We start from the raw sequence: 26407 nt of genomic DNA on the forward strand, positions 1-26407 counted from the left end.
TATATATATGTAGCAATACAAAAAACAATAAGCAGGTATTATTAATAAAAGTTTTATTTATGAAATTAACATATTAATTTATGAATAATAAACTAAAAAATGGTCCAAAAAAATGACACATTCATAAAACTAAAAAAATTATTATGCATAATGGCATATTTTAAAGGTAAATAAACAAATAGTTATATACATAAGATGTAAAAAAATAATTGATTCATTTAAAATTATTTTTTCAAAATTAATATAGCAAATAATAATTTCTATATAAAAAATATTCGTTTATATTTATATATTACCAAATTATTCGTCAACGTCTCAGATATATGATAAGTTAACAGTTTATAGTAATAATAACCCCCAAATTAATACTATTTAAAGAATCGTAATCATCTATTTTTTTTTGATTCAAACCACAATAGTCTTAACAGTTTACGTTGTTCTTCCTTTTTTGTGATAATATTTTATTACCTTATTATTATTATTATATATTTTTTTACATAATATAAATTGATACCATAAAAAATAAATAAAGAAAGAATGTTATGCATATGAGGCATATTATTCAATCTGTTTTATTTATGATAAGCACATTTTTTTACCCCTTTTTCGTATTTGTTATATCCACAAACTTCCGATATATAATAAATACCTAAGTATTTATCAATATATTTATTCAAAAGTGCTTATTTTCTTGTTATTTTTATTATTATTTTTTTAAGCATCTTTTTTTTACTATACTGATGCTTTCAACTTGTTCATTAAAATCTTGATCATTTTTGTACTAAAAAAATGACGAATTTAAAAGTATTGTTAAAATAATTTGTTTTGCTTGCTATTTTAATCAAATATATATTCTAACAGAGTTGCACACACTGCGCTCACGTATACATACATATATATATATATATATATGTGTGTGTGCAACTTCAATATTGAGAACTTATATTTTGCTCTACCTTTGTTCTGCTGTGTTTTACACTTTCGCAAATATAAATTGGATAATACTATACGCACATAATATATATATATATATATATATATATATCAATGGGTTACGGTTTTATTCGTAGCCTTATTTATAGTTTAGTTATAAGTTCTAGAAATATATATATGCTCTTTTATTTGCACAAATTCAATTTCAACATATATTCCTTAAAGGGAACAAATCCAATAATTTAATAAATATTTTTTTTGGAATCTCTATACAAATTTTTATGTTTATTCACAGCAATTCCCTTGAAAATATTTAGGAAGTGTAACAAAAACAATAAGTCTCGTTTCTTTATTTCGTCACGCAAGCAATCATTAACCAGAACAAGCCTATTTGCAGTTATAAAACAAGGGATGGGGGTATGGTATTAGTGTATACGTATATACATACAAATGAATATGCCTATATTTGTTTAATTTAAAAAATATAAATACATATGTATTATTTGTGATATGTATATATCAATATAATGTGAATTAAATTAAATTATTTTTTTTATCAAAATTGTGAGCACAAATCCTTAAAAATACAAGTAATTTTTTTAAACATTAATCATTTTTTTTTCTCACTTATAGAATTTTTTTGAAATATATGAACTTAAAATTTTAGCGCCTTTTCCTTTTTTTCCTCTTTTCGTTTTATCTGTGTTTTGCTCACGTCTTGTAAGCGTTCTAACGTTTGATTTAATCGAAAAATGTATACAATTATTGTGTGATAATATATATATTTATGAATATTCAAGAATGTCGTTTAACAGCATTTATTATATGTAACATATATAAATATATATGGCATATTTAAATCTGATTAAACAGCATTTTATCATAAATTTTTTAAACTTTGACAATTAAAAAATTAAGTACTTGTTTCTTATTTTTCTTTTTTTTTCAAAATTATTACTCTATAGACAACTTTATTGGATGATTATGTGAAATCAATTTCTTTTCCAATTTCTAATATTTGATATAACGAAATTATAATGAGGAATAAAGGGGGAAAAAATAGTTAGCCAAAAAAAAATTTTGAAATTAAAATAGAAATAATTAAAAAAAAAATACATAAAGAAATATATATATATGCATATATTTCTTTGTGTGTGCATATTTATATATTGGAATATGCTATTTTAATAAAATACATATATATCAATGAATTTATATGTATAGTATTCATTAACTTTCTTTGGACAAAATAGTTTTCATAAATTGTATAAATAAAAATATAGTATATATATATGTATCATGTAAAGTATATCTTCGCATTAAAGCGCGTAGTACACTATTTAACAAATAATAATAAATAAAAACAAACAACAATAATCATATTATATAGTAGTTACTACCATTAACTACATAATATGCATAATCAATATTTTAATTAATTGGATTTTTTATTATATATATATATATATATATATATATTTTTTTTTTTTAATTAATTACTTAAGTTCACATAAAGATTATTGAAAACAACATTAACATACAAAACTTATCTTTCTCTCTCTATATATATATGAGGGTATGTATATATATGAATATAAATAACTATTTTTTAGTGTTAACGCACACAATACATGTTTGTTATCTACAATTTTAAAATGGTTGCAATTTGTTCGCAATGAAAATCAACAATATATATATATATATATATATATATATATATATACATGCAGCATATACACGATTATATTATGCCTTTCCACTATTTTATTATAAAAATATGTTAAATAATATAAAACAGTAAAAAAAATATAAAATACTTTTCTATAATAAAATGTACATAATATATATAGTAAAAGTAAAACAACGAAAAATATAAGGAATCATACTTTTATATATTTATCGTACATTATATACATGCATATATATCACTATGTTTTATATTTTTATTTGTATATTTTATTTATTTAGCTAAAAATTGTAATAAAAATGGGAATGACGAATATGTATACATATATGTAACTTTTTGTGAATATTAATATAAACGCATATCTATATATTTGTTATTTATATATTCATTGTTAGTTTGCATATGTATTAAAAAAACAGTATATACATCATTATGCTTATTAATCACATAACAAACAAATACTACTATGTAAATAAATCACAAAATCTTATTTTAACATAAATATTATAAAAATTATACTTAAAGAATATATATATATTATATTTTTAACATTAAAATATTTAAACTGCAATGCTAATGAAATATTTAAATAAAAAAATATAATAGCAATATAAAATATCATAATAAATAAATACATAATAAATAAATGTATAATAAATATATATATAATAAATAAATATATAAATTATATAATTAATAAATTAAACAAAATATTTGAAATAAAAATTATATATATTTTTACATGTATAAAAAAATAATTAATATGCATGGGAACAAATTTAATATGACGATTTAGCAATTAAATGAAATGATAATTAGCTCAAATATTTTATTACAATAAAGGGCAAACGGAAAGAAAAAATATTAACAGTAAAAATATGTTATATATAACAATATAAATTACATTTACCGATATTAATTATGCAATATATATTTAGCGATATTATTATGGATATATAGTATATATACAAACTATATGTACCATATTTATACTTAAAAATTTTACGTAAAAATATTTTAATATATAGAAATGCATAAAATACGATTATGGCATGCATGTACATATGTTTTCCCCTTTAGTGCCATGAATTACCAGGCTAATATTTTATGATATTCCCTTTTGATATGACTGCTTACTGTAATTAATAAAAACGTATTATTAATACCCTGTTATACGATATTAATAGGAATAAAAAAATTAAAATAATAAAAAAAGTCATCCCATATAAATAAATGAATCATAATTAAGAATAAATAATTAAAAAAATATGCATATATAATATATATATAATAAAACATACAAATCAAATATGTAAAAAAAATATTTCACAAGCGTGTGGCATATTATCTCCATTATGCGACAGACAAACGTTATATATATTTTGAAATATATAGCTATATTTTATAAAACAACAATAATAATAAATGAAATAAAAAATGTACATATAGTTGTGTATTTTTTTTTCTTTTTGAATGTAAAGCTTGTAGTAATTGGATAAGAAAAGGAAAATATAAATTTTTTAAATGATAGAATATATGTATTTTTTGTATGTTACGACATTTTTATCACAAAAAAGATTAAACAATTATTTCTTGTACAAAAAAATGGACTATGCTCTATTTTATATGCCGATAATGTTGTGTAGACTTGTATGCATAACAAAAAAAAATTATGAAGCAGTAAATTTTATTTACAACTTTTTTAATTATAAAAATATGATTTTGCCAGAATTTTGGGGTATTTTTTGGTTTTCATATTAACAAAAATTGGCTAGTCTATGCATGTGCATATATTTTGGTGAGTTTAATAAAATATTAAAAGTGCATATTATGCATATGCATATATTGCACTATTTGTAAAAAATAAATAAACAAATGAGTGAAAAAAAGGAATGCATTAAAAATAACACAACTATATAAAACTATGCATCATTCAATTTGTACATATTAAATAGCGAATATATACATGAATAAATAATAATATAGACAATTGTAGTTATTCCATAAAGTTTTGTAAAAATATAGTAAAAATATTAACCAAATAAAAATATATATGATAATAGTGAATATGGGGGCATTGGTATATAGAATTGATTAACATATTTATTTAGAGTATTGTGACTGATGTCATTTCATATTTGCTAATAAAAACTATAGATATAAATCATTTGAACCATTTATGTGTGATAATTTTACGCATAATTTGTTTTTACATTTCATGTACATAGGTATAATTTTATTAATGAAATTGTGGTTATTTAAAAAGTCCTCTATTTTTAAATAATTTGTTTTTTGAAATAAAAAATACACAATCCTATTTGCATAAGTATAATACTCATGAGAAACAAAAGGCGAACATATTTTTGTTGCCGCATATCCATTTGCTTCATTAATAAAACCTAGCCATTCTACACAAGTATTTTTTTTTTCTTTTTCTCTTATATTACAAAAAGGTGTATTGGATTTATTACTTTCCTTGTTTTCATTTAATGTTATATCATCAATCATCGTTTGATTACTCCAACTATTTGTATCCGAATTTATGAATTCCAAACATATTTCTGAATTATAATTTTTAATATTTTTTTCAGTGTTTAATATATCCTTATCATTAGGTATGAATTTACACAAATTGAAAAGAGTTTGATGTAGTAAATTATCAGTGAAAAAAAAATATTCTGCTCTATTTTTTAATTCCTCATACTCTATAAAAATTGGAAGCATAAAATAATAGCCATATATTCGTTTTTCTACTTTACATTTATTTATTCAACCAAAAATATTATCTTAAAAAAAATAAATTACGGATACAAAATAATTATTAATAATAAATATGCATATGTATTAATATACTTTTCCTGCTCTTTGGTAGATTTTATTCAATCGTGTATGTGTGTCGATAAGCTTACCATGTATATTTCTTTTTAAAGAATATACTAGGGCTTCAATTTGCTTTTTGTCCCTTTTAAGAGACATTTGATCTGGTACGTTGCTTTCTTCAGGATGTGATGCTTTTTCTTTTTTCATATTATAAGGATAATTTTATCGAATGTACGTATATTTATAAAAACAAAAATATATGTGTAATCCCAATTTATTTTTTATATTAAACAATATTATTATATGTAGACATAAGACATACATGTGCATCCGCGTGACTTATTTGTTTTATGCTAAGTTATATTTTTTCGATATATTTTGCAAAATACGAATTATTTTATTCTGAATAGTGCAGATTAAATAAAAAATTTTACTTTGAAAATATGACTTAACTCACAGAAAAGGGGAGAAAAAATTATAATACAGCATTTTAAGTGTTATAGTTTGTTATAATTATATATACACACAACTGTGAATTATCCAAACAAATGTTTTATATTTTTATTAAATAATATAAATAGTATAACCAGGCTAAAATATGTTGCATGTTCATAGATAGTTGTATAGAGAGCTAAACTATAAAAAAGACATATATCTAATATTATAATAAAAATAAAGAATTTACATATATTAAATGGTAGGAAATAAAACTAAAAAAAAAGTAATAGATAATAATTTATGCTTTGAAATGATTTCTTATATTTATAATTTTCTCATTATGCATATATACACTTTTCCCATATTAGTATCCGCTATTAAATGCTTAGTTATATATCGAATATATGTGTGTGTGCATATTTTTTTTTTTAATATAACACTGGCCTTTTAAATTTACTATTATATGATAAAATATATTTTTTAGTTATTATATAACATGCTCTTTATTTTTAATAGCCCCATTTAATTGTTAATGTATTTTTCTGAGAAGATGGATAACATTGGCCACGCATTCAATTCACTATATATAAATAAATCTACATATATATAATATTAGCTTGGAATATAATAACTTATTTTGAGATAAAAGAATTATATGGTTTTACAATGTTTTTATTATGATACAGAATAAGAGGAAGAAAGGAATTAAGAAACAAAAATATAATTGTTATGTTTTAAAATAAAAAGTATAAGAATATGTATATTTAAGTCCATGATATATATCAATTATTTCGAGAGTTTGATAAATCAGGAGTTTTAAAAAATATAAGTATTTAATATAAAAATATATTTATATATATTATTCCTTTTTTTCCAAGTCGTAAATTTGTTTCAAATTGTATATCAATTATATATTTTTTATAGGATACATTTAATGGAATAAAATTTTTTTATATATTATTTATGTATTTATTTTTACTTATAATAATACACGATAGTTTTAATATTATTAAAAAAAATAGTTCCAAAAAATTATGTTTTTTGGATTATTTTAAAAATGTTATATTCACTTATTTTTAATGCATTTTCCCAAAATATATAAGCACTAAAAAAGTCGTGTAAAAATAATAATTAGCTAACAAATAAAAAAAATAACAAATTAATCTGGTAATATTCTTATAACGCTTAAAAATATAAATGTGATTGAGTTACAAAAATAAGAAATAAAACTAAAAAAAAGTATAATATATATGCAAGGTCAAAACACATTTATCGTATGGATAAAGTAGAATATATATAAAATATTATAAACATGTAAAAGGTTAAAGATATATATATTTATATGTATAAAGAGTAAATGAAAAAGGCGAGTTTAGGGATGTACCTAAAAATATTAAGCATAACTTTTGAACTTAGCAATTTTATAGTTTATATATTTCTTTTTATTGTTATCCGTTATAATTGTAGCGAATTTATAAGCCTTTTATTGTAAACACAAAAAAGAGGAATATAACTCAAATATATAATAAAATAAAGAAGATTACATTATATCTATGAATTGAGGTATATATATATATATATTAAGAAAACAAAACTTCTAGAAAATAACACAAATGCTTATAAAATAGAAAACTTCAAATATTGTTGTGTGTGATAATTTTCACTTAAGAGTTTGAGAATATATAATTATGTAAATATTTACTTATTAATAACCAATTATAATTTCCACTCTTATTTTTAATCCCTAATAATTAATCTATACACATTTCCCCCCAAAAAATAAAAAAAAAATAAAAATAAAATAAAATAAAAAATAAGCAAGCAAAATGAGTTTGACTGAGGAAATGAATAAAATGCTAAACGAAAATGAAAGCGATTTATTAAATGAGCTCGAAAAAAAATACAATTTTATCGAATTAAATGAAATAAAAAAATACAAAGAAAAAAAACATTATCATGAATTAACATTGGAAATTCAGAAATTTGTAAATACAAAGAATATAGAAGATAGAGATAAATTTCGTTTATTTTATACTTATTTATCACCAATAATAAAAAAACTAAAAAAAACAATATATGCTGAACTATTATATATAGTTACAAATAATTTTGATGCAGAATGGACAATAAATTATGTAAAAGAATCTGAAAAAAAATTAGAAAATGATAAAGATGCTATTATAATATATAGATGTATATTAATATTAAAATACATAAAATTAAATGATTTCAAATCATGTGAAAATGAAATAGAATTTACAAAAAATATGTTACAAGGGGTTATAGGTTTAAATATTATTGCCCACAAATTTTATAATTTTGCATTAATGAATTATTATAAAGCTTTAAATAAATCAGAATTATTTGTAAAATATGCATTACTATATTTGGCTTATACACCATTAAACAATTTAGATGAATCTGAAAAAATAGAAATAGCAACCCATATATGTATTTATTCTATTATTAGCGAAGATGTATATAATATTGGTGAAATAATACAATTGCCTTTAATTAGTGTGTGTATAAAAAATGATGAACAAAGTAATTGGTTATATAAATTAATTTATGCTTATAACGAAGGCAGTATTGATATGTTTAACGATGTAGTTAAAAAGTATGAAAACAATATAAAAAACTCTCTTTTAAAAAATTATGAACAAAGTATGCTTAAAAAAATTACATTATTAGCTTTAATGGATTTAGCTTTTAAAAAAAAAAAACAGAGATCAGATATTTATTTTTCAGAAATTTCACAACATTGTAAAGTTGATATAAACCAAGTTGAAAAAATGCTTATAACTGCCAAAAGTAAAAATATATTATCATGTCAAATTGATGAAATACAAAAATCAGTTAAAATTACATGGGTAAAGCCAAGAGTTCTTAATAATGAAAAAATATTCCTTATGAAAGAAAGCATAGATAAATGGATAATTCATTCAAAAAATCTTTTAGCTTATGTAGAAGATTTATCGGTTGAATTATTGGTATCTTGAAGTGATGGGACATAAAAATAGAAACGATAAACGCGCAGTTTTGTGCATCTACATTTAGCTAGATGGCTATTTGTATCCACGCATTACGCGAGCTTATCCGTCGCTGCTTTCGTTACTGTTTATTTATTTTTATTTATTTTTACTTTTATTTTTTGACTCAGTTTAAGCACAAATTCAATGCCAATGAAAACGCATATATGCAAATAGAATCTATTTATCTAACTTCACATCATTTATACTTAATGTAATAATAAACACACATTGATTATACATGCATATATTCGTTTTCTAGAATTTATATTTTCTCCATTAATACAAAAACAAGTTTTTTTCACGTATTCTAAATTAAAAAAAATAATAAATGATATAATAAATTGGTTAAATAAATAGCAAAAAATTATATATCACAAATTGTGATTTCATTAAATGGTTATCCTTATGGGAATAGTAACTAAAATAATGCCGTATCTTTTTTTTAAAGACATTATCGCCACGTAACAAAAACGTCATCTGTTCGATATCGCTGATGAATAGATATATTTTCGAAATTAAAATCATTTTTATTTTTTGAATTTAAATATTCTAAATATCCAGTATAAGCAATCATAGCACCATTGTCTACACAATAACTATGATCCATAAATCCGATTTTTATATTTTTTTGTTTTGCCATTTTTTTCATCATGTTTTGAAGAAATATATTACATCCCACCCCCCCTACAATAATTACTTCTTTACTATTTGTAAATGAAATAGCTCTTTCGGTTATTTCAATTAGCATACTAAATATATGATGTTGTAAACTATAGCATATTTGAATTTTTCTTTTTTCTTCTTCAGTTAATTTGATAGCTTCAGCCTCTTCATATATAAGTTCTTGTAAATCCTTTTCATAAAAATCTGAACTCGTTTCTATTGAGCAATTGTCATCATAATATTCATTATTCTGACCATAATTTTGTTTGTTTTCATTTTTGTATATAATATTATCTTCATAATAAGAACTTCCTTTCATTCCATGCAAAAAACTATAATTGGGTAATATATGATTTGTATTTATTTTTGTTTGTTTATTATTATTTTTTTCATTGTTTTGAATAAGTTTATTAAAATCATTTTTGGAGTCTTGATACAAATCTTCTTCTAAGGTTAGATTATCATCATTTATAATATTTGAATTTTGATCATTATAATTTTTTGGAGAAATATTTTCATTTATTTTTTGTTTTTTTTTATTATCTTCATCTTTATTAATTTTGTTGGTTCCTTTTTTCTTGTTATGCTTATATTGTGGATTACCCTTTTTGCTATTTTTATTTATATATTTTGAAAAATATTTATTAATATAAAAATCATAACCACTAAAAGATATATCCATACCTTTAATAGTATATGGAAATTGTAATAGTTCATTATAATATGACGATTGTAAATAATTTTCTTTTTTATTAAATTTTAATGATGAATCATCTTTTGTGTTAGAAACTAAAACATCATCATTATTATTGTAAATATGATTTTGATAATTTTCATTGCAGTGTTCATTGTCATGCTTAATAAAAGTTTGTTTTTCTTTTTCTGTATAGATTTCCAATTGTTCTTTTTCCTCAATCTTTTGTAATAATCTTAATAGTTTTTTTTTTCGAGCCCATAATTCTACATTATACCCAGGAGATGGCGAATTAGAAATTTTTAAAATTCGAGCAGATCTATCAATAACATTTCCAATAGCAATATCTAAAGTTTCCCCTATTATTTCATATTTTTTTTTATAATTATTATAATATATAATTTGTGTGTTGCTCCCACTAACATATAAAATAATTGGATGGTATAATTTTGTAATAAATATTCCCATTTCTATATGAGCTATACAATGATTCACCCCTATAACCGATATATTAAAAAGCAAAGAAAATAATTTTGATATATTATATGCTACATATAATGCTGAACCTATACCTGGTCCTTTAGTATAACATATTAATCCTATATCTGTTATTTTTATTTTTAATTTATTTAAGCAATCTTTTATCATATCAATTATATAATATTTATGATGAGCATTTATTTCTCTGGGAATAAAACCACACCCTATTTCTGATACATATGTTCTTCTCATATTTACAAGTATATTCATTTCTTCATCTATTATGCTTATTCCTAACTTATTAGCGCTTCCTTCCATTCCTAAAATATACATTTTTTTTTTTGAGATGCTCTCCATTTTTGGAAACTAGCATATGTGTATGTGTTTAGGCTTGTGTATAGGACCTTATATATCTATTATTCCGCTTTTATTTTGAAACGTATACTTCTAGCTCAATTAACTTATTTCAATACACTAACCATATAGTATATTGTCAAATCCTGTTAATATATATAATGCAAAGAAAAAATGCTTTCCCCTTTTTATTTGCTCAATTATTTTATAAATATAATTTTCTCCAAAAAACAAAACCCTTTTGCAAATAAAGGGGAAATATCCGAAATAAAAATTATCAAATAGATGGTGCGGCTTTTAAAAGATACCCATAAAACTGACTTATTACAATTGCTCCTATTTTTATAATTTATTCATTTGTTGGCTTTTTGATTTTTTTTGGTGAGTATATTTATTAAATATTTATTTTCTTTATGGCGAATATATATGGCTTGATTAGGATGCCGAAATATATATAACTGGGTATTGAGTGTATATAAAAAATTATACAAAAAATAATCGAATATAATTATATTTTAAATAATAAAATGGGTTTACAGAACATCTTTCTCGTTAAATTTTATCATGTATTATATTTATTATATAAAAATTAGTATAAATCCATAAAAAAAAATATATATATATAAATATGTATATTTCGATACAATGAAGAATGGAAATAATTTTGAAGTTGATAAAGAGAAAGATGACAAAAGTGTAGAAAAAGGAAATGAAAAAAATAAAAATAAAAATAAAATGTATGTAGTTATATATAATATAGGAAAAAAAAAAAACATTGGAAATATTGTACGAAGTTGTGTTGCATTTAATGTTAGTGAAATATTTGTAGTTGGGCAGAATAAAAAAAAAACAAGTTTTTTTGGTAGTATGGGAACACATGGATATATAAAAATAAGATATTTTACAAATATGATAGAATTAAAAGAATATTTAAATAATAATAATATATTATTATATGGATGTGAAATAACAAATCAATCTATTCCTATTACTAAACACCCATTTGTAAAAAATAAAGATACAGCATTTTTATTTGGAAATGAAGGTACAGGAATTAGTGAACAAATAATAAAAATGTGTGATCAAATTATTTATATACCACAATATGGAAATGGCATTGCTTCTTTAAATGTCTCAGTTTCTTGTGCAATCATTTTACAAAGTTTTGCTGTATGGTCTGATTATATAGAAGTAGACATTAAAGGAAATAAATTTATTATTCAAGAGCGTGAAAATAAATTAAATACTTATTTAAACCCTTCTGAAGAGTTAATAAAAGAGATTAATGATAAAAGGACAACCCGAGAGATAAAAAAAAAAGAAATCCAACTAGCCAATTTGGATAATTTAGAATTTTTATTTTGACAACAAATTACTGTTACAATTACAATGATGTATAAGTGTTATTCTTCTTCTCCTTTTTATTATTTTCTACCTTTGATTTTTCCTTTTTATTTATCATATACATTCTCTTATATTCGTACAATAATGAATATATGCATTTCATTTATGCAATTCATAATAATTTGGGGTGCATATATATATAGGCTGGTATTTATACTAACTATTCTGTTTGATATATTATTAAAAGATAATTTGTTTACTACAAAAATGTACAAAATTTATGATATTCCATAAATATAGTAATTATTTTTCTTTAAATTTTTAAATGACACTATAATTATTAAATAGTTTGTATATTTTTCGTCCCGGAAATTTACACTATTTTTTTCAAATTTGTTACTAATTATTACTTTTTACATATTTTTATTGTAATAATTTTGTTAAAATTTTGTAAAAAAATAAATACATGTTTGTTATGTTATTATTTTTACAATATATGCATTATTTGTACATTGTATATATATTTTTATCCATTCATCAAAATACATAAAATTTCATAATTAAAATATAAATAAATATAAATATATGCAAACACATATACATATATAGTAGGAAAAAGGAGATTGGACAAACTCCAAAGCGGTACAATGAAAACCCAAATAAATTTCCCCATTGATAAAATAAAATTAATTGAAAAAAATTTCAACTTGATTGATGGAAATGGAGATAAAAAAATTAACACTGAAGAATTTAAAATACTGATAAGATTATTTGGGCAAACTAAAACAGATAAAGAAATATATGACATCATTAATCATCATTTTGAAGATGAAGCTGAAAAGGCAGAAGATAATAAACATATTGAAAATAATAGTGGGAAAATAGTAAAAGCAAATGGAGGTGAAACAAGTAAAAATAATATTGTTAAAAAAAATGGTGGAAAAACGCCCCCAAATCATGATCGAATAAAAAATTTAATTAACAAATTAAATAATTTTAATGACGATTATAATATACGAAATAACGGAATAAAAACAAACGAAAAGAATTTAAAAACAGCTAATGTAATTGAAAAAGGTGAAACTAAACCAAAAAAAGATATTAATTTTGAAACATTTATGAAAATATTTATAAACACATATACAGAACCTATATCATTAAGTGAATTGATCAAATCTTTTGAAACTTTAGACAGTAAAAAAACTGGTTATGTCGATGAAAGCACATTGAAACATATTATGATCAGTTCTGATGAACAAATTAATAATGATGATATTAATTTATTTATGAACTCTTTAAATTTTAAGGATACAAAAAAAATCGACTATATTCTTTTATCGAAAAAATTAAAAAATATAATTTCTTAACAGCAACCGGCATAATCCTATTTTTAAGGAAATAAATATTTTATTTCCAAACAGCATCTGTGTAAATATACATAGAAAACTGTTTAACAACTATTCGTATAAACACATTTCTTTTGAGGTACAATGTTTATACTTTTTGCTCTTTTTTTGTTTTTAATACGTATATACATACATAAACATATGCACACATACGTGATCGAGTATTTTTTTGTTCACTAACCCTAACTTATACTGAGTTTTCTCACAAAAAAAAATTTTAATTAAAATCTATGAATGTAACTATAACTACATTCTATATCGGAAAAAGAAATATAAATCTAGTTATACTTTATACATTTTTTTTAATTTTTCAATATAGTTAAATTTAAGTCATTAATCTTAAAAGGAAGAACGAAAAAAACAAAACAAAAAAAAAAACAAAAAAACAAAAATATCGAAAACAACAAATGAAATACAAGTTGGAAGAGAAAAAATATTATAATAAAAACATGGGAAAATAAATGTATATTTTTATTTATTTTATTATTTTCCCTCTTGTTCTCCTTATTGTATATCATATTAATGCCATTTTTATGTATTCCTTTTCCCTTTAAACGGAAAAAAATATTTACATATTTTTAACATATTTAAATAGACAAAATAAAAAATAAAAAATAAAAAAATAGTTATTTCATTTTTGTAAACTTAGCCAAGGCAAATATAAATTATTTAAAAGTCAAATTTGCTTCAATTTTTTTTTTGTGTCTCTATATATAAATATGTATAAATATTCCTACAATATGCGATAACAATTGAATATATTACATTACTATCACGTAAATAACAAGTAATGCAATAATACTGATTATTGACATTCCGTTCATAAAACTGCTATTTGATGGCGTTTCGCTACCAGTACCTGGTGCTTGGGGTTTGGAAACACACTCATAATGTTTTCCAGTCAATTTGCATTCTTCTGCAGCTTTACATTTCAATAAACATTTAGTTTCTCCTGTACCTGTGCATTTACCATTCTGTAAAATTTTTCCTATATCACATGAGCATACTGGATTGTTAGGGTTAATAGAATCAAGTATACATTTTCCAGCGTTACATTCATAGTTATAACATCTTGTTGGCTTACATATATTTTGTGATAACATATATCCATTTGTACACATACATACAAAAGCTTTTTCTAAGCCAAAATTTCCCTGGTTTATACATATAGAATATTCACCACATACTTTATTTATATTTTCGAGTTTATCACACTTAACAATTGGCTCGCAAGTGTTTTCAGTTTTTAATGCATATCCAGAAGGACATTTACATTCGTAATGATTACTCATTTGAATTAGTTTTCCACCTTTACATATCGTGTCTACAGTGATCTTTGCATTATTATATCGTATTGCAAGTTGGATAAAAAATAAAAAAATAAAACTGTATTTAAAATTCATTTTCGTGAAAATTTAATATAAAATAATTGTTAAAATAACTGTTATGATATAATTTTATGAAATTGTTTTGTTTTTTTACGTAAATTATGAGAATATAAATAATGTTAAACTTAAAAAAATGTATAAAATGGAATAAAAATAAAATATATATTATAAAATAATATATTATAGAATTGATATTTATTTTAATTTGCTCACTTTTGTTAAATATATTTTTATATACTCAGTTTAAAATAGTTAGCTCAATTGTTTTATTTATTGTATCTATATGTATCATTGTATTTTTTTTTTTTGTAATATAGCTTTTTAGCTACCTAAAAATCGAGCTAAAAAATACAATAGCTAGCTGTGTATATTACATATAGCACCATAGAATTTATATAAATAAAAATTATTTTCAAAAATAGCTATTTGATCATGTTGAATATATTTAATGATTTTACAAAAAACACATGTACACACATTTTTCTACATTTTTTATTGAGCATTCAATTGTTCGATAGTTTTACTTATAAAAAATAATCAAGGTAATTTGGATGGATAATATGTGCTATTTCCATTATAATTTTATGGAAAATTAAAAGGATACAATTTTTTAAATCCATGTAGACAGGCTAAAAAAAAAATTATAAGCAAATGTTTTTTTTCGATTATATCGTAGTATAAAAAATTGTAATTCGTAAGATTGTGTGGGCTTTTTATAAATATATTTTCCGTATAATTTTCCAATAGTGTCATCTTTTGTAATATATAAAATGAAATATAAGATGAAATAAAATTTATATGAACTGGAATTTATATATAGGAAGTAGTAAAATATGGCATTTTCTTTCCTTATGCGCAGTAAATATGCAAGCATACGAGAATTGTCTTTGGTATTTTCATGAATGTGCATATAAGGTATATCGTTTCAGTGTCAATGAAAGATATATATAATGTATTACATTTTTTTTTTTATAAATACATTTATTCCACCAAAATTATGCATATGCACGACTAGCTCATTTTATAGCGCATAATGTATATATAACTAAATGGATCGAAAGAAAATAATTGGGAATACCAAATGTTAAATTAGTTTTCCATTTGTGCATGCTTCATTATTTACTTTTTCCATAATTATAGCATGAATATTTTTTATCGAAAACTTTTTATGCAGTGATTTGATAAATTAATATTTCATACGAATTTTATTGGAATTTATAAAATAAAAATACTATTATTTCAATGGTAGTTCGGTTGTAATGGTTCTATAATTCATATTAAACAAAATTATATAACTCAAAAAATGAATATATGCATAATTTAAAAAAAATCAATACATGTATATATATTTTTTATTGCCCACAAAAATATAACTATAAAGCGTTTAAACTTAAAAGTTAAGGTTGAATTAGTGAAAATTATCCAGGTATATTTGTTTATTTAAATGATATTTGAAAATATTAGTAAAATGACAAATATAATGCTTAGGTTGAACATGCTATATATTGAATGTGATATACATTTGTTTTCTTCAATGCTAAGTTTAAAACCATCTTCACAGTTACACCTATAGTAGTCATCTACCTTTTTGCATATTTGGTGTTCTTCACCGCAAACTAATGAACATGGGGTATCTCCTTCTTTTGTACATTTGTTTCCATCATCAATATTTACAACATATCCTATATTACAAGAGCATATTGGGGGATCATTCACGGAATCCTCATTTATTATACATTTACCATAACCACAATCAATATTTTGGCAAGTTTCTGGAACACATACATCATCTTTCAGGATATATGATTTTGCACAGTCACATGTGTATGTCTGTTCTTTACCGACTTCATGCATAGTACATTTTGCAAATTCACCACATGCCTTATCAACTGTATCCTTAGAGCATTCAACTTTACTTTTACATGTATTATTAGACACGTGTGTAAATTTTTCATTACATCGGCATTCTAAATGGTTACTCATTTGAGCCAAAAATCCATTTTTACATTGAGTATTTGGTGAAATTGCTGCGTTATAGTAATTTATTCCAAGGAAAGCGTATATGAAAAGAAAAACACTGTAATAAGTATTCATTTTTAAATAAATTTAAACGAATAACAAAAATAAAATTTTTATTAATAAAGTGTATATATTTTTTTTATGGGCTTTTATGTATTGTATAAAATGGAAATATTCAAACAAAATTGTTAAATACAAATAAAAAATTGGAATAATAATATAAATAAGAAATATATAGGAAGAGCCAAATGAACAATAGTATAATTGAAGTCAAAAAACAAAAAGAGAAAACAATATTATAAAAAATAAAATAAATAATAAAATAATAATATTATAAAAACATAAAATTATTCTTTTGTATATTTATATTTTATAATTTTTTTTTTTATAAATGCCATATATGGCTAGTTCCCAAAAATGTCAGAATAACATACAAAAAATTTGATGATAAAAAAAAAAAAAAACTCAAAAGCAATATAGATATATACAAGAAAAAAGTACATGTACAGCAAATGTAATATTATATATGTATATAATGTATTATTGTGTGTGCATACATAGCATTTTAAAACATAAAATATCTTTGCAACTATGTAAGTACATACCACGGTATATGTTGTCTATATGGTTATATACACAAATTTGAATAAAAGTATGCTCAAAAAATTGAAGAAAAAATAAACTGTTTGTTAAAATGAATAATTCTTACAATGCTTATGTAACTAAGGATATGCATATAAAATATTTTTCTATATAAAAGTAATCATGAAAAAAAAAATTTGTATAAAAAGCTGTTATTAGCTAGCTAAACATATTTATACATACTAAAAAATAAAAAATATGATGACCAGCAGACTTTTGGTGTTTTTGCATTCATATGTTGAAATATTTATGCATACGCATAATCATGTGTACTTACAATTGTTAAATTTTTTTTTGAGGAGTATGTAAATATCCCTATGAATATAATATATTACATATATAAAAGGAATGAAATGCGTTTTATAATAATATATTAGTACTGAATAAATGAAAAAATATGTTAGTATTAGTATCCATAGTTTGTTAAAAGGATTTCCAATTTTCCTCAATTATCAAGCGTATCCATGAATTTAATTATTTATTAATTTTTTTTATAGAAAATAATTAATTATTGAGCTTTTAAAAATCTGTCAAATGTTATCGTTATATTTTATTTCCTCTTAAAAATGACAATGACGTAAATTTGCACTAACATCATAGAAATAAAAAAAATGGGGGAATAATATTTTATATATGTTTATATCCAACGTATCATTTTGCACATACATATTGTTTACATTCCGTGATTAATTTGTTAACATTGTACTTTTCTAATATGAGGTATAAAAAAGGTGTTTCTTTCCACATTAATTGCAGTCTATTAACCTCATTTTCGCATGTACTATCAACATGAATAAAGGATTGATGCAATCTTTGCTTTAATTTATAATCTTGTTTAAAATATTTGAATGCTTTGCTTAAAAAACGATTTAAGGAAAATAATATTGGAGATTTAATTGATGATTTATTCATTTTAATATCTTCGATTAATTTTTTCTGTTTTTTTAAATTTTTAGTACATTCTTTGATTTCAACCAGTATGCATTTTAAAGACTCGAATTTTTTTATAAAATCATATTTTAATTCATTTTTTATAAATATGTCCAATTTTCCATTTTCGTCAAGGTCTTCCAATGGAGACACACTATAATGAAAAAAAAAAATATATATAAAATAATAGTAAAAGGTTGTGAGAATGGAAAAACATAGAACATATGGAATTGTATAGCATTATAATAGTGAAAAAAAACCTACTTTTTGTTTAAGATAATTTTTATAAGTTCATTTATTTCTATAACGGTTAAATCATGTAAGTCAAAATATTTTTTAACATAAATAATACAATCGTTTATTATTTTTTTTTCATTGTTCTGTTCTTCATTCATTATAAGTAGCCAATTAATAGGTTAATTTTTTGGATTTAATAACATAATAAAATTAAGAAATGGCAAAAAGAAAGAGAAAATACATCAACTTATATTAGTCAATGGCTTATTTATAGTATATTCGAAATTACATATCAGTATTATACATTAATAGTATTATATCTGCTTATTTTCCTTTTTTTTTATTTTTCACATATAGTTTAGTTGTATATAGAAAATGGGATACATAAAAATTATTAAAAATTGAAAATATTGTAAATATACAAACTTGTATAAATATGCTTTAATTTGAACGTATTTATCATATGAAATGTTAAGATTGGATTGTTTGGAATTTGGAATAATAATAAAAATGAAAAAAAATTATAATATTGTATTACATATATTCTTTACTCACATTGTGAATGCGTTTTACAATAAAAAAACTTAAAACAAATTAATACAAGCATAATTTCTTATTCACATAGTAAACTAGTAGAGCGAAAATGAAATAAATTATTTTTTTTATGAATAATTCATTGGTTGCATTTCTTAAAACTGTATTATCATTTAGTTAATATCAAATGGTTACTATGTAATTTGTTTATAAACATTATAACAATTTTCCTTGTAACAAAAATATTATATGCACATTGTACTATGGTTTTTCAAGAAAAAAAAAACGGCGAAAAAAATAATATATATAACTACACATTTATAATATATTTCTATTGTTTATATAACTTTGTGTTGGTTTTAAAATTCATTGTATGCGATTTGTAGAGATATAGAACAGTTTGCTCTATTATGTTTGCTAACTTGCAATTTTTTTAAAATTAATGGATATTGCTTGCTCATAGTAATATTTAAAAAAGTGTGAACATTCAGAAAAAATAAAAAATAGGTTAAACATATACAATATATGCATGTGTAAATATTCTTTTAATAATCTAAACATATTTATATGTACTATTTTTAATTCCTGAAAATGTAATTTTTTATCTGTATAAAAAAATTGAAGGGAAAAAATGGAAAAAAAATAATGCTGTATTTTCAGATAACTATATTATTATATATTTAGAAATATAAAATTATAACGATTTCTCCTATTTTTGAAAGATTAATGTTGAATAGTTTATGCTACTTTATCATCTTGGCCATCATAAATATTTTATGTGAATATTGAATAAATATAGTAACATTATTATTGTAAAACTGTAATAGTAATAATAATTGGTATTATATATAGACATAATAATGTAGAAATTAACTAAATAGTTTCCACATTTTACAAAATGATAATTCAATATTTAAATGAAAAAACAATTTACACTAAATATTATAAAAATATATATGCTATAAAAAGACAATTTTGAAAAAAAAAAATTAATTGTATTACTGCTTTCTTTTTCCTACTAATTTTTCATTTTCTGTTACTATTAGATAGGTACTTTTGTTTCAAAAATACATATGTATATATATTTATAGAGGGGTTTTCATGTTTAAATTTCTATTAAAATTATCCTGTAATTTTATTTGGCAAAATATATTTATAGCAGGTGCTGTTATATGGAGAAAAAAAAATAATAAATATTCACATAACGTTGTTATATGCGCAATTTTTTTTGACAATTTTTTGTTTATTGAAAAAATAAATATTTGTGTATAATTATGTCTATATAATATATATTTATATCTATTAATTATTCATGTATTTAAAATTTATAAAAATATACATAACTCTATAGCACTTTCCTTTTATTAAAAAAAATTACACACACACACATATATATATATATATATATATATACATCCATATATTTACACAACATTATCTACATTGTGGCAATATTTAGTTAGAACAAAATGTCTGAAGAAATGCACTGTTACAACGGGAACATTAAGGATGGTCTGTTCCATGGATATGGTATTTTAATATACTCAAAAAATGAAAAGTATGAAGGTGATTTTGCATATGGAAGAAGAGAAGGAAAAGGGAAATTTACATATGCTGATGGTGCAACATATGAAGGAGAATGGATGGATGATAAGATACATGGGAAAGGAATGGCGCATTTTGTAAGTGGAAATATATATGAAGGAGAATGGGAAAATGGAAAGATAAGTGGGTTTGGTATATTAAATTATAATAATGGTGATAAATATGAAGGTGAATGGTCAGAAGGTAAAATGCACGGAAGAGGCACATATATATATGCTGATGGGGATATATATGTAGGAGAATGGAAAAATGATAAAAGACATGGAAAAGGATGTGTTAAATATAAAGGAAGTAAAGATAAAATAGCAGAAACATATGAAGGTGATTGGTATGAAGGAAAAATGCAAGGGAAAGGTGTTTATTCCTTTGCTGATGGCGGAATATATGAAGGCGATTGGGTTGATGGGAAAATGGAAGGAAAAGGTATATACAAATATTTAAATGGTAATAAATATGATGGTGATTGGTCAAATGATATGAAAAATGGATATGGTATATTAACATATGCTAATGGAGAAATGTACGAAGGATATTGGAAAGATGATAAAGTACATGGAAAAGGGACATTAACTTATAGTAAAGGAGATAAATATATAGGTGATTGGGAATTTGCTAAAAAATCTGGAGAAGGAGAATTAATATATTCATCAGGCGATAAATTTAAAGGAAAATGGAAAAATGATAAAGCAAATGGATTTGGAGTTCTTAATTATTCTAATGGAAATAAATACAAGGGTGAGTGGGTTAATGATCAAAGACATGGATTTGGTGTTTTTACATGTAAAGAAGATGGAACCATTTATTCAGGTCAATTTTCATATAATAGAAAAGAAGGACAAGGAACATTGACTTTTTCTAATGGAACCATTGTTGAAGGTATATGGAATTCAGGTGTTTTGATCAAAGTAACAAAATTTCAGTTATATCCATCTTCTCCCTGGAATGACCCTGATTTATAATTGCGTGTTGTTAAAATCGAAACAAAGGAGGAAGAACGATATAATATAATTTTTTTCATTGATAATTAGGCACAAACATAATGTTTATATTTGCGAAAAATTATTTTATTATTATTTTGTTTATGTGTATTTTTATGTTTGTTCTTTGGTGTTTATTTTTTTTTTATTATAATTCGTATTATTATACCTTTGTTAGTATATACATATTGCGTATATAAATATTTTTTATTCTTATAATTTTTTATTAATTTTTATTGTTTAATGAGGTTTACTTTTTACAATGTAAACGTTTCATATAATATACACACTTTATATTAATTTTTTATTATATATTTTTTTTGAATAATTTAATATATGCATACTTGAACGAAAAAAACATAAACAAACAAAAAAATAAAAATAAAAAATTAAAATAAATGAAATAAAATATAACAAAATAAACTTGTTAGCAATAGCAATGATAACACTTTTTTTTGAGGTATTAAAATAAAGAGTAATCACAATGGAAGAATATGAATTGCTAGACCGAATATGTTGTCATATTTTATTTATTATATATAATATTACTTTGAACAAATAGCTAGCCATTTTATGCCGTATTATTACATCACATTGTTATATGAACTGTTCATGCATATTTTTTTGTAATTTTCGTTTTTCTTAATTTGGTCATGTATTTTATTGCATGGTCATACAAATTTGTATTTTTTTCCGTGATTTGGTATTATTATTTTTTTTTCTTTCATACTATTGTAGCTATATTTTGTTCCCTTAAATATTTTTTTTCGTTCTTCTTCACATTTATACACATTACATGCATGTCACATTTAAAAGCGTACTAAAATGGAAACGCTGAAAAAGCTACAAAAAAATTCTCTTAATAAAAAAGAACACAATGATCTTGAAAATGTACTTGGAATAATATTTGATGAGTTAATGCTAGACTTTAAAATAAAATTTATAGAAAAAATATCGATATTAATCAATGAAGTGAAACATAGTGACTCAATTTTCGAAATTGATAAGGGTGAGCATAATGCGAAGCGGGGTAAACATAACAATAGTAACAAAAATGAAGATGAAAAAAAAAAATATAATAAATGCTTATATAATGAGGACAATACTCTTAGTATATATTTAGAAAGTTATATGGATAGAAAAAATCATAGTTTGTTAAAAAAAATGAAAAAGGGGAATAGAGAACGAGACATATATGGATTTTATAAAAATATCGATTCTGAAAATGATGATAACAAAGTGGAGAAAGAAGATGATGATAAAAAAAAACATTCTCTCAATTTATTTGAAGGAGGGAAAAGGAATTTTAATTTTCCAAGTAAAATAGAAAATGATATATATAAAATAAAAGACAAATCATCTTTTATATTAAATAAAGACAAAAAAATTAAGTCAGATAATGATAATAATGAAATAAATTTATTAAATTTAAAAAAAGCATATGAATATAATTATTTAAAAAAAAAAAATATATCTGAAAATATAAAAGAGTTAGAAATTTCCAATGAATTAAATAAGGATATATCTGATTTGCAAACACAAGTAGATACGTCTCAAAAAAAAGATTTAGATATATATTCGAATGTAATAAGTAGATATACAGTAAAGAGACTTTTATCGAATAGGGGAGTAGATAAATATGGTAGCAATAACAACCAAAATACTTGTACAAATAAAGAATTGATTAGTAGTTCATATATAGATAAATTAATGGTAGGAAAGATGGAACGTTTGGGTTATAATAGTGATTCGAATGATGAAAATATGATAAAAAATGTTAGCGGGGGTATAGAAGATGATGATAATAAGGAAAAGGGAACAAGATTGCGTGAAAAATACCTTGGGAAATTACGTGGAAAATATGAAGAATTGATAAGTAAGTCATTAGAGGAATTACCAGAGAAAGAGAAAGGTGAACCAAATGATTGGAAATTTAAATTCGTCGATACTATGAAAACTGATAGTGCTATTTATAAGCCACGTTATTGTGACTTAAAAGATAAGTTAAGCATAGAAAATTTAAACTATAAAAATATTGAAAAAGAATATGATGCGATTTGCAAAAAAAGAGAAAAGCATAAAGTTGAATCATTAGCTTCAGAAAAAGATCCTATAAATTATTTGATAGAAGCAGAATTACGTGAAAGGATAAATATTGATAGCAATGATGACGATAATGATAAATGTGTGAAAAATAACTGCAAAAAAACAAAAGGGATACATTGCGAAAATAAAAAAAAGAAACAATTATTTTTTGAAGTTATAAGAGGTAAAAGACGAAAAAATTTAAAAGGATTTGAATGTGATGATTGTAAATCTTTTTATAATGAAATATTTTCTGACCATTCAGAAAACGAAAATTTCAAACAAATAGAAGAAAATGTGAATCGCTTCGAAAGCAAAAAAAAAAATATAGATGAGGATAATAAATCAGATGAACATAGAAACCCAGTTCATGATATATTAAAAAAAAAGATGAATCAAGATATAAATATCAAACCAGGGGATATATTATTATATAAAAATAATAAATATAATTATGACAAGGAAAATAATACAACTATAAGTGATACATTAAAAAAAATATATCAAAAAAATCATATTATTTACTCAAAGAATAGAAAAAATGATTCTAATTCTATATATGACAGTGATTTAGATAAATCTACAAATGATGGTAGATTATCTAATAAATATGAACAAAATGGAAAAGAACACATTAACAAATCTAAACAAGATGATGAAAATGAGGAAACATATTATGAGATATGTGATGATAATCAAAACAAAAAAAAAGAAATAAATAAAAAAAAAGCTATACAGACTTATTCTCGGCATAGGTTTCATAATAAGGTTAATGATTCTCCTCAAAATTTTTGGGGTTTCGATTTTTTTAAATAAAAGAAAAAAAAAGAAAAAAAGGGTGTCCATATTATCAAAGGCATATGTGCGTATGAAAACTGGAAGGACACATTTTTTCCTTTTTTGTGTATTCCCCAATTATTTGTTTCTTCGATATACATATATAGATAATTATGCATGATCTTGTGGCAATCATATTATATAGATAATACATGTGTATTTTATACTTTTAAAGTTATTAATGTTTGACATATATATAATTTATCATTTTATCATTCATTTTTTTGTTAGTTGTTTTTGGTGTTGTATGTGTATATGAATTACTAATTAGGTAACTGGCTTTTGCTAGTTTTAAGTTTTTATCAGTATTACAGTTTCTCATGTTTTCAAAAATAATCGCATACTATACATTATTATGATATTTCTTTTCCCTTGCGTTTTTTGTTAATATCTTTAGCATACAAACGGTGGAATGCGATATAGATTTTATATAATTTGTAACAAACGATTTGTTTATCCTACTAATAAGCATATTATATATAATATGATAAATAGTCATTACTTTTGTATTAAGGCTAATTAATACTATATATATATAAATATGAATATTAGGAATGTGAAAAGGTAAATAAGATTCCTCTTAAATATGGACAACTATTTTTTTATCATATATTTTTTAGGACTTAAAAAGGTATATTCACTCATTCGTTGTAATTTAAAGTAATTATAATTAAATGCAGTATAAAAAATGCTTGTTATTTTTTATTATATTATTATGCAATATAACGAATACATTTCATATTTTTATTTTTTAATAAAAAAATTGTAATATTATACCTCTTTGCCATTTTGTTTGAATATATTGTCTACTACTCAGTTTATTATCATATTATTTTGTAATTATATATATTTCATGGTTACAAATATTTATGATTTACGATAAAAATAAACATGTATTATTTTAAGGAAAAATATATACAATCAGTTGTTTTACTATTTTATATTATTATACTATACTTATTTTAGTATTTATATTTTTTTATATATTAATGCAACGTATTGATAAATTAATATGCATACATATTTTAATTTTGTAGTTGCCAATTTGTGTATTATGAGTTTAACAAATAAAAATAAACGAAATAAATAGAAAGGATATGATAAAAAAAAATATATTATGTTTTATTTAAGACACATACATATATGTGAATGCCCTAGGTGCCGTTTTTTGGAGGATTTATTTAATTTTGATGATGTTGTAATTTTTTAAAAAGTTTAAGCAACATTTGTATGAACATATATATTTGTATATACATACGTATGTATAATATGCAAACTTTGGGGAATATTGTCAAAATATAT

The 26407-nt window shown here is 22.1% G+C and overlaps 10 protein-coding genes across 10 annotated transcripts; 5 read left to right on the forward strand and 5 right to left on the reverse strand.

Annotated features, from left to right (window-relative positions):
- Positions 1-4771: 4771 nt before the first annotated feature.
- Positions 4772-5647, reverse strand: PBANKA_0514400 (conserved protein, unknown function; the record flags this gene model as incomplete). The annotated part of the gene is made up of 2 exons (XM_034568390.1): positions 4772-5325; positions 5530-5647. 2 exons carry the CDS (start codon positions 5645-5647, stop codon positions 4772-4774), a joined length of 672 nt encoding a protein of 223 aa, XP_034420385.1.
- Positions 5648-7704: 2057 nt separating this feature from the next.
- Positions 7705-8877, forward strand: PBANKA_0514500 (26S proteasome regulatory subunit RPN9, putative; the record flags this gene model as incomplete). Its single annotated transcript, XM_034568391.1, has 1 exon — positions 7705-8877. The coding sequence occupies one exon, from the start codon at positions 7705-7707 to the stop codon at positions 8875-8877; it is 1173 nt and encodes a 390-aa protein (XP_034420386.1).
- Positions 8878-9361: 484 nt separating this feature from the next.
- Positions 9362-11104, reverse strand: PBANKA_0514600 (tRNA N6-adenosine threonylcarbamoyltransferase, putative; the record flags this gene model as incomplete). Its single annotated transcript, XM_034568392.1, has 1 exon — positions 9362-11104. One exon carries the CDS (start codon positions 11102-11104, stop codon positions 9362-9364), a length of 1743 nt encoding a protein of 580 aa, XP_034420387.1.
- Positions 11105-11746: 642 nt separating this feature from the next.
- PBANKA_0514700 (RNA methyltransferase, putative) lies at positions 11747-12466 on the forward strand (the record flags this gene model as incomplete). Its single annotated transcript, XM_034568394.1, has 1 exon — positions 11747-12466. One exon carries the CDS (start codon positions 11747-11749, stop codon positions 12464-12466), a length of 720 nt encoding a protein of 239 aa, XP_034420388.1.
- Positions 12467-13092: 626 nt separating this feature from the next.
- Positions 13093-13812, forward strand: PBANKA_0514800 (calmodulin, putative; the record flags this gene model as incomplete). The annotated part of the gene is made up of 1 exon (XM_034568395.1): positions 13093-13812. The coding sequence occupies one exon, from the start codon at positions 13093-13095 to the stop codon at positions 13810-13812; it is 720 nt and encodes a 239-aa protein (XP_034420389.1).
- Positions 13813-14612: 800 nt separating this feature from the next.
- On the reverse strand, positions 14613-15254 carry PBANKA_0514900 (ookinete surface protein P28; the record flags this gene model as incomplete). The annotated part of the gene is made up of 1 exon (XM_034568396.1): positions 14613-15254. The coding sequence occupies one exon, from the start codon at positions 15252-15254 to the stop codon at positions 14613-14615; it is 642 nt and encodes a 213-aa protein (XP_034420390.1).
- Positions 15255-16679: 1425 nt separating this feature from the next.
- On the reverse strand, positions 16680-17333 carry PBANKA_0515000 (ookinete surface protein P25; the record flags this gene model as incomplete). The annotated part of the gene is made up of 1 exon (XM_034568397.1): positions 16680-17333. One exon carries the CDS (start codon positions 17331-17333, stop codon positions 16680-16682), a length of 654 nt encoding a protein of 217 aa, XP_034420391.1.
- Positions 17334-18551: 1218 nt separating this feature from the next.
- PBANKA_0515100 (conserved Plasmodium protein, unknown function) lies at positions 18552-19225 on the reverse strand (the record flags this gene model as incomplete). The annotated part of the gene is made up of 2 exons (XM_034568398.1): positions 18552-18984; positions 19095-19225. The coding sequence occupies 2 exons, from the start codon at positions 19223-19225 to the stop codon at positions 18552-18554; spliced, it is 564 nt and encodes a 187-aa protein (XP_034420392.1).
- Positions 19226-21070: 1845 nt separating this feature from the next.
- Positions 21071-22165, forward strand: PBANKA_0515200 (MORN repeat-containing protein 1, putative; the record flags this gene model as incomplete). The annotated part of the gene is made up of 1 exon (XM_034568399.1): positions 21071-22165. One exon carries the CDS (start codon positions 21071-21073, stop codon positions 22163-22165), a length of 1095 nt encoding a protein of 364 aa, XP_034420393.1.
- Positions 22166-23008: 843 nt separating this feature from the next.
- PBANKA_0515300 (conserved Plasmodium protein, unknown function) lies at positions 23009-25084 on the forward strand (the record flags this gene model as incomplete). Its single annotated transcript, XM_034568400.1, has 1 exon — positions 23009-25084. One exon carries the CDS (start codon positions 23009-23011, stop codon positions 25082-25084), a length of 2076 nt encoding a protein of 691 aa, XP_034420394.1.
- Between the last annotated feature and the right edge of the window lie 1323 nt (positions 25085-26407).

Source organism: Plasmodium berghei (genome assembly GCF_900002375.2).
Source record: "Plasmodium berghei ANKA genome assembly, chromosome: 5".
Taxonomy (NCBI): domain Eukaryota; phylum Apicomplexa; class Aconoidasida; order Haemosporida; family Plasmodiidae; genus Plasmodium; species Plasmodium berghei.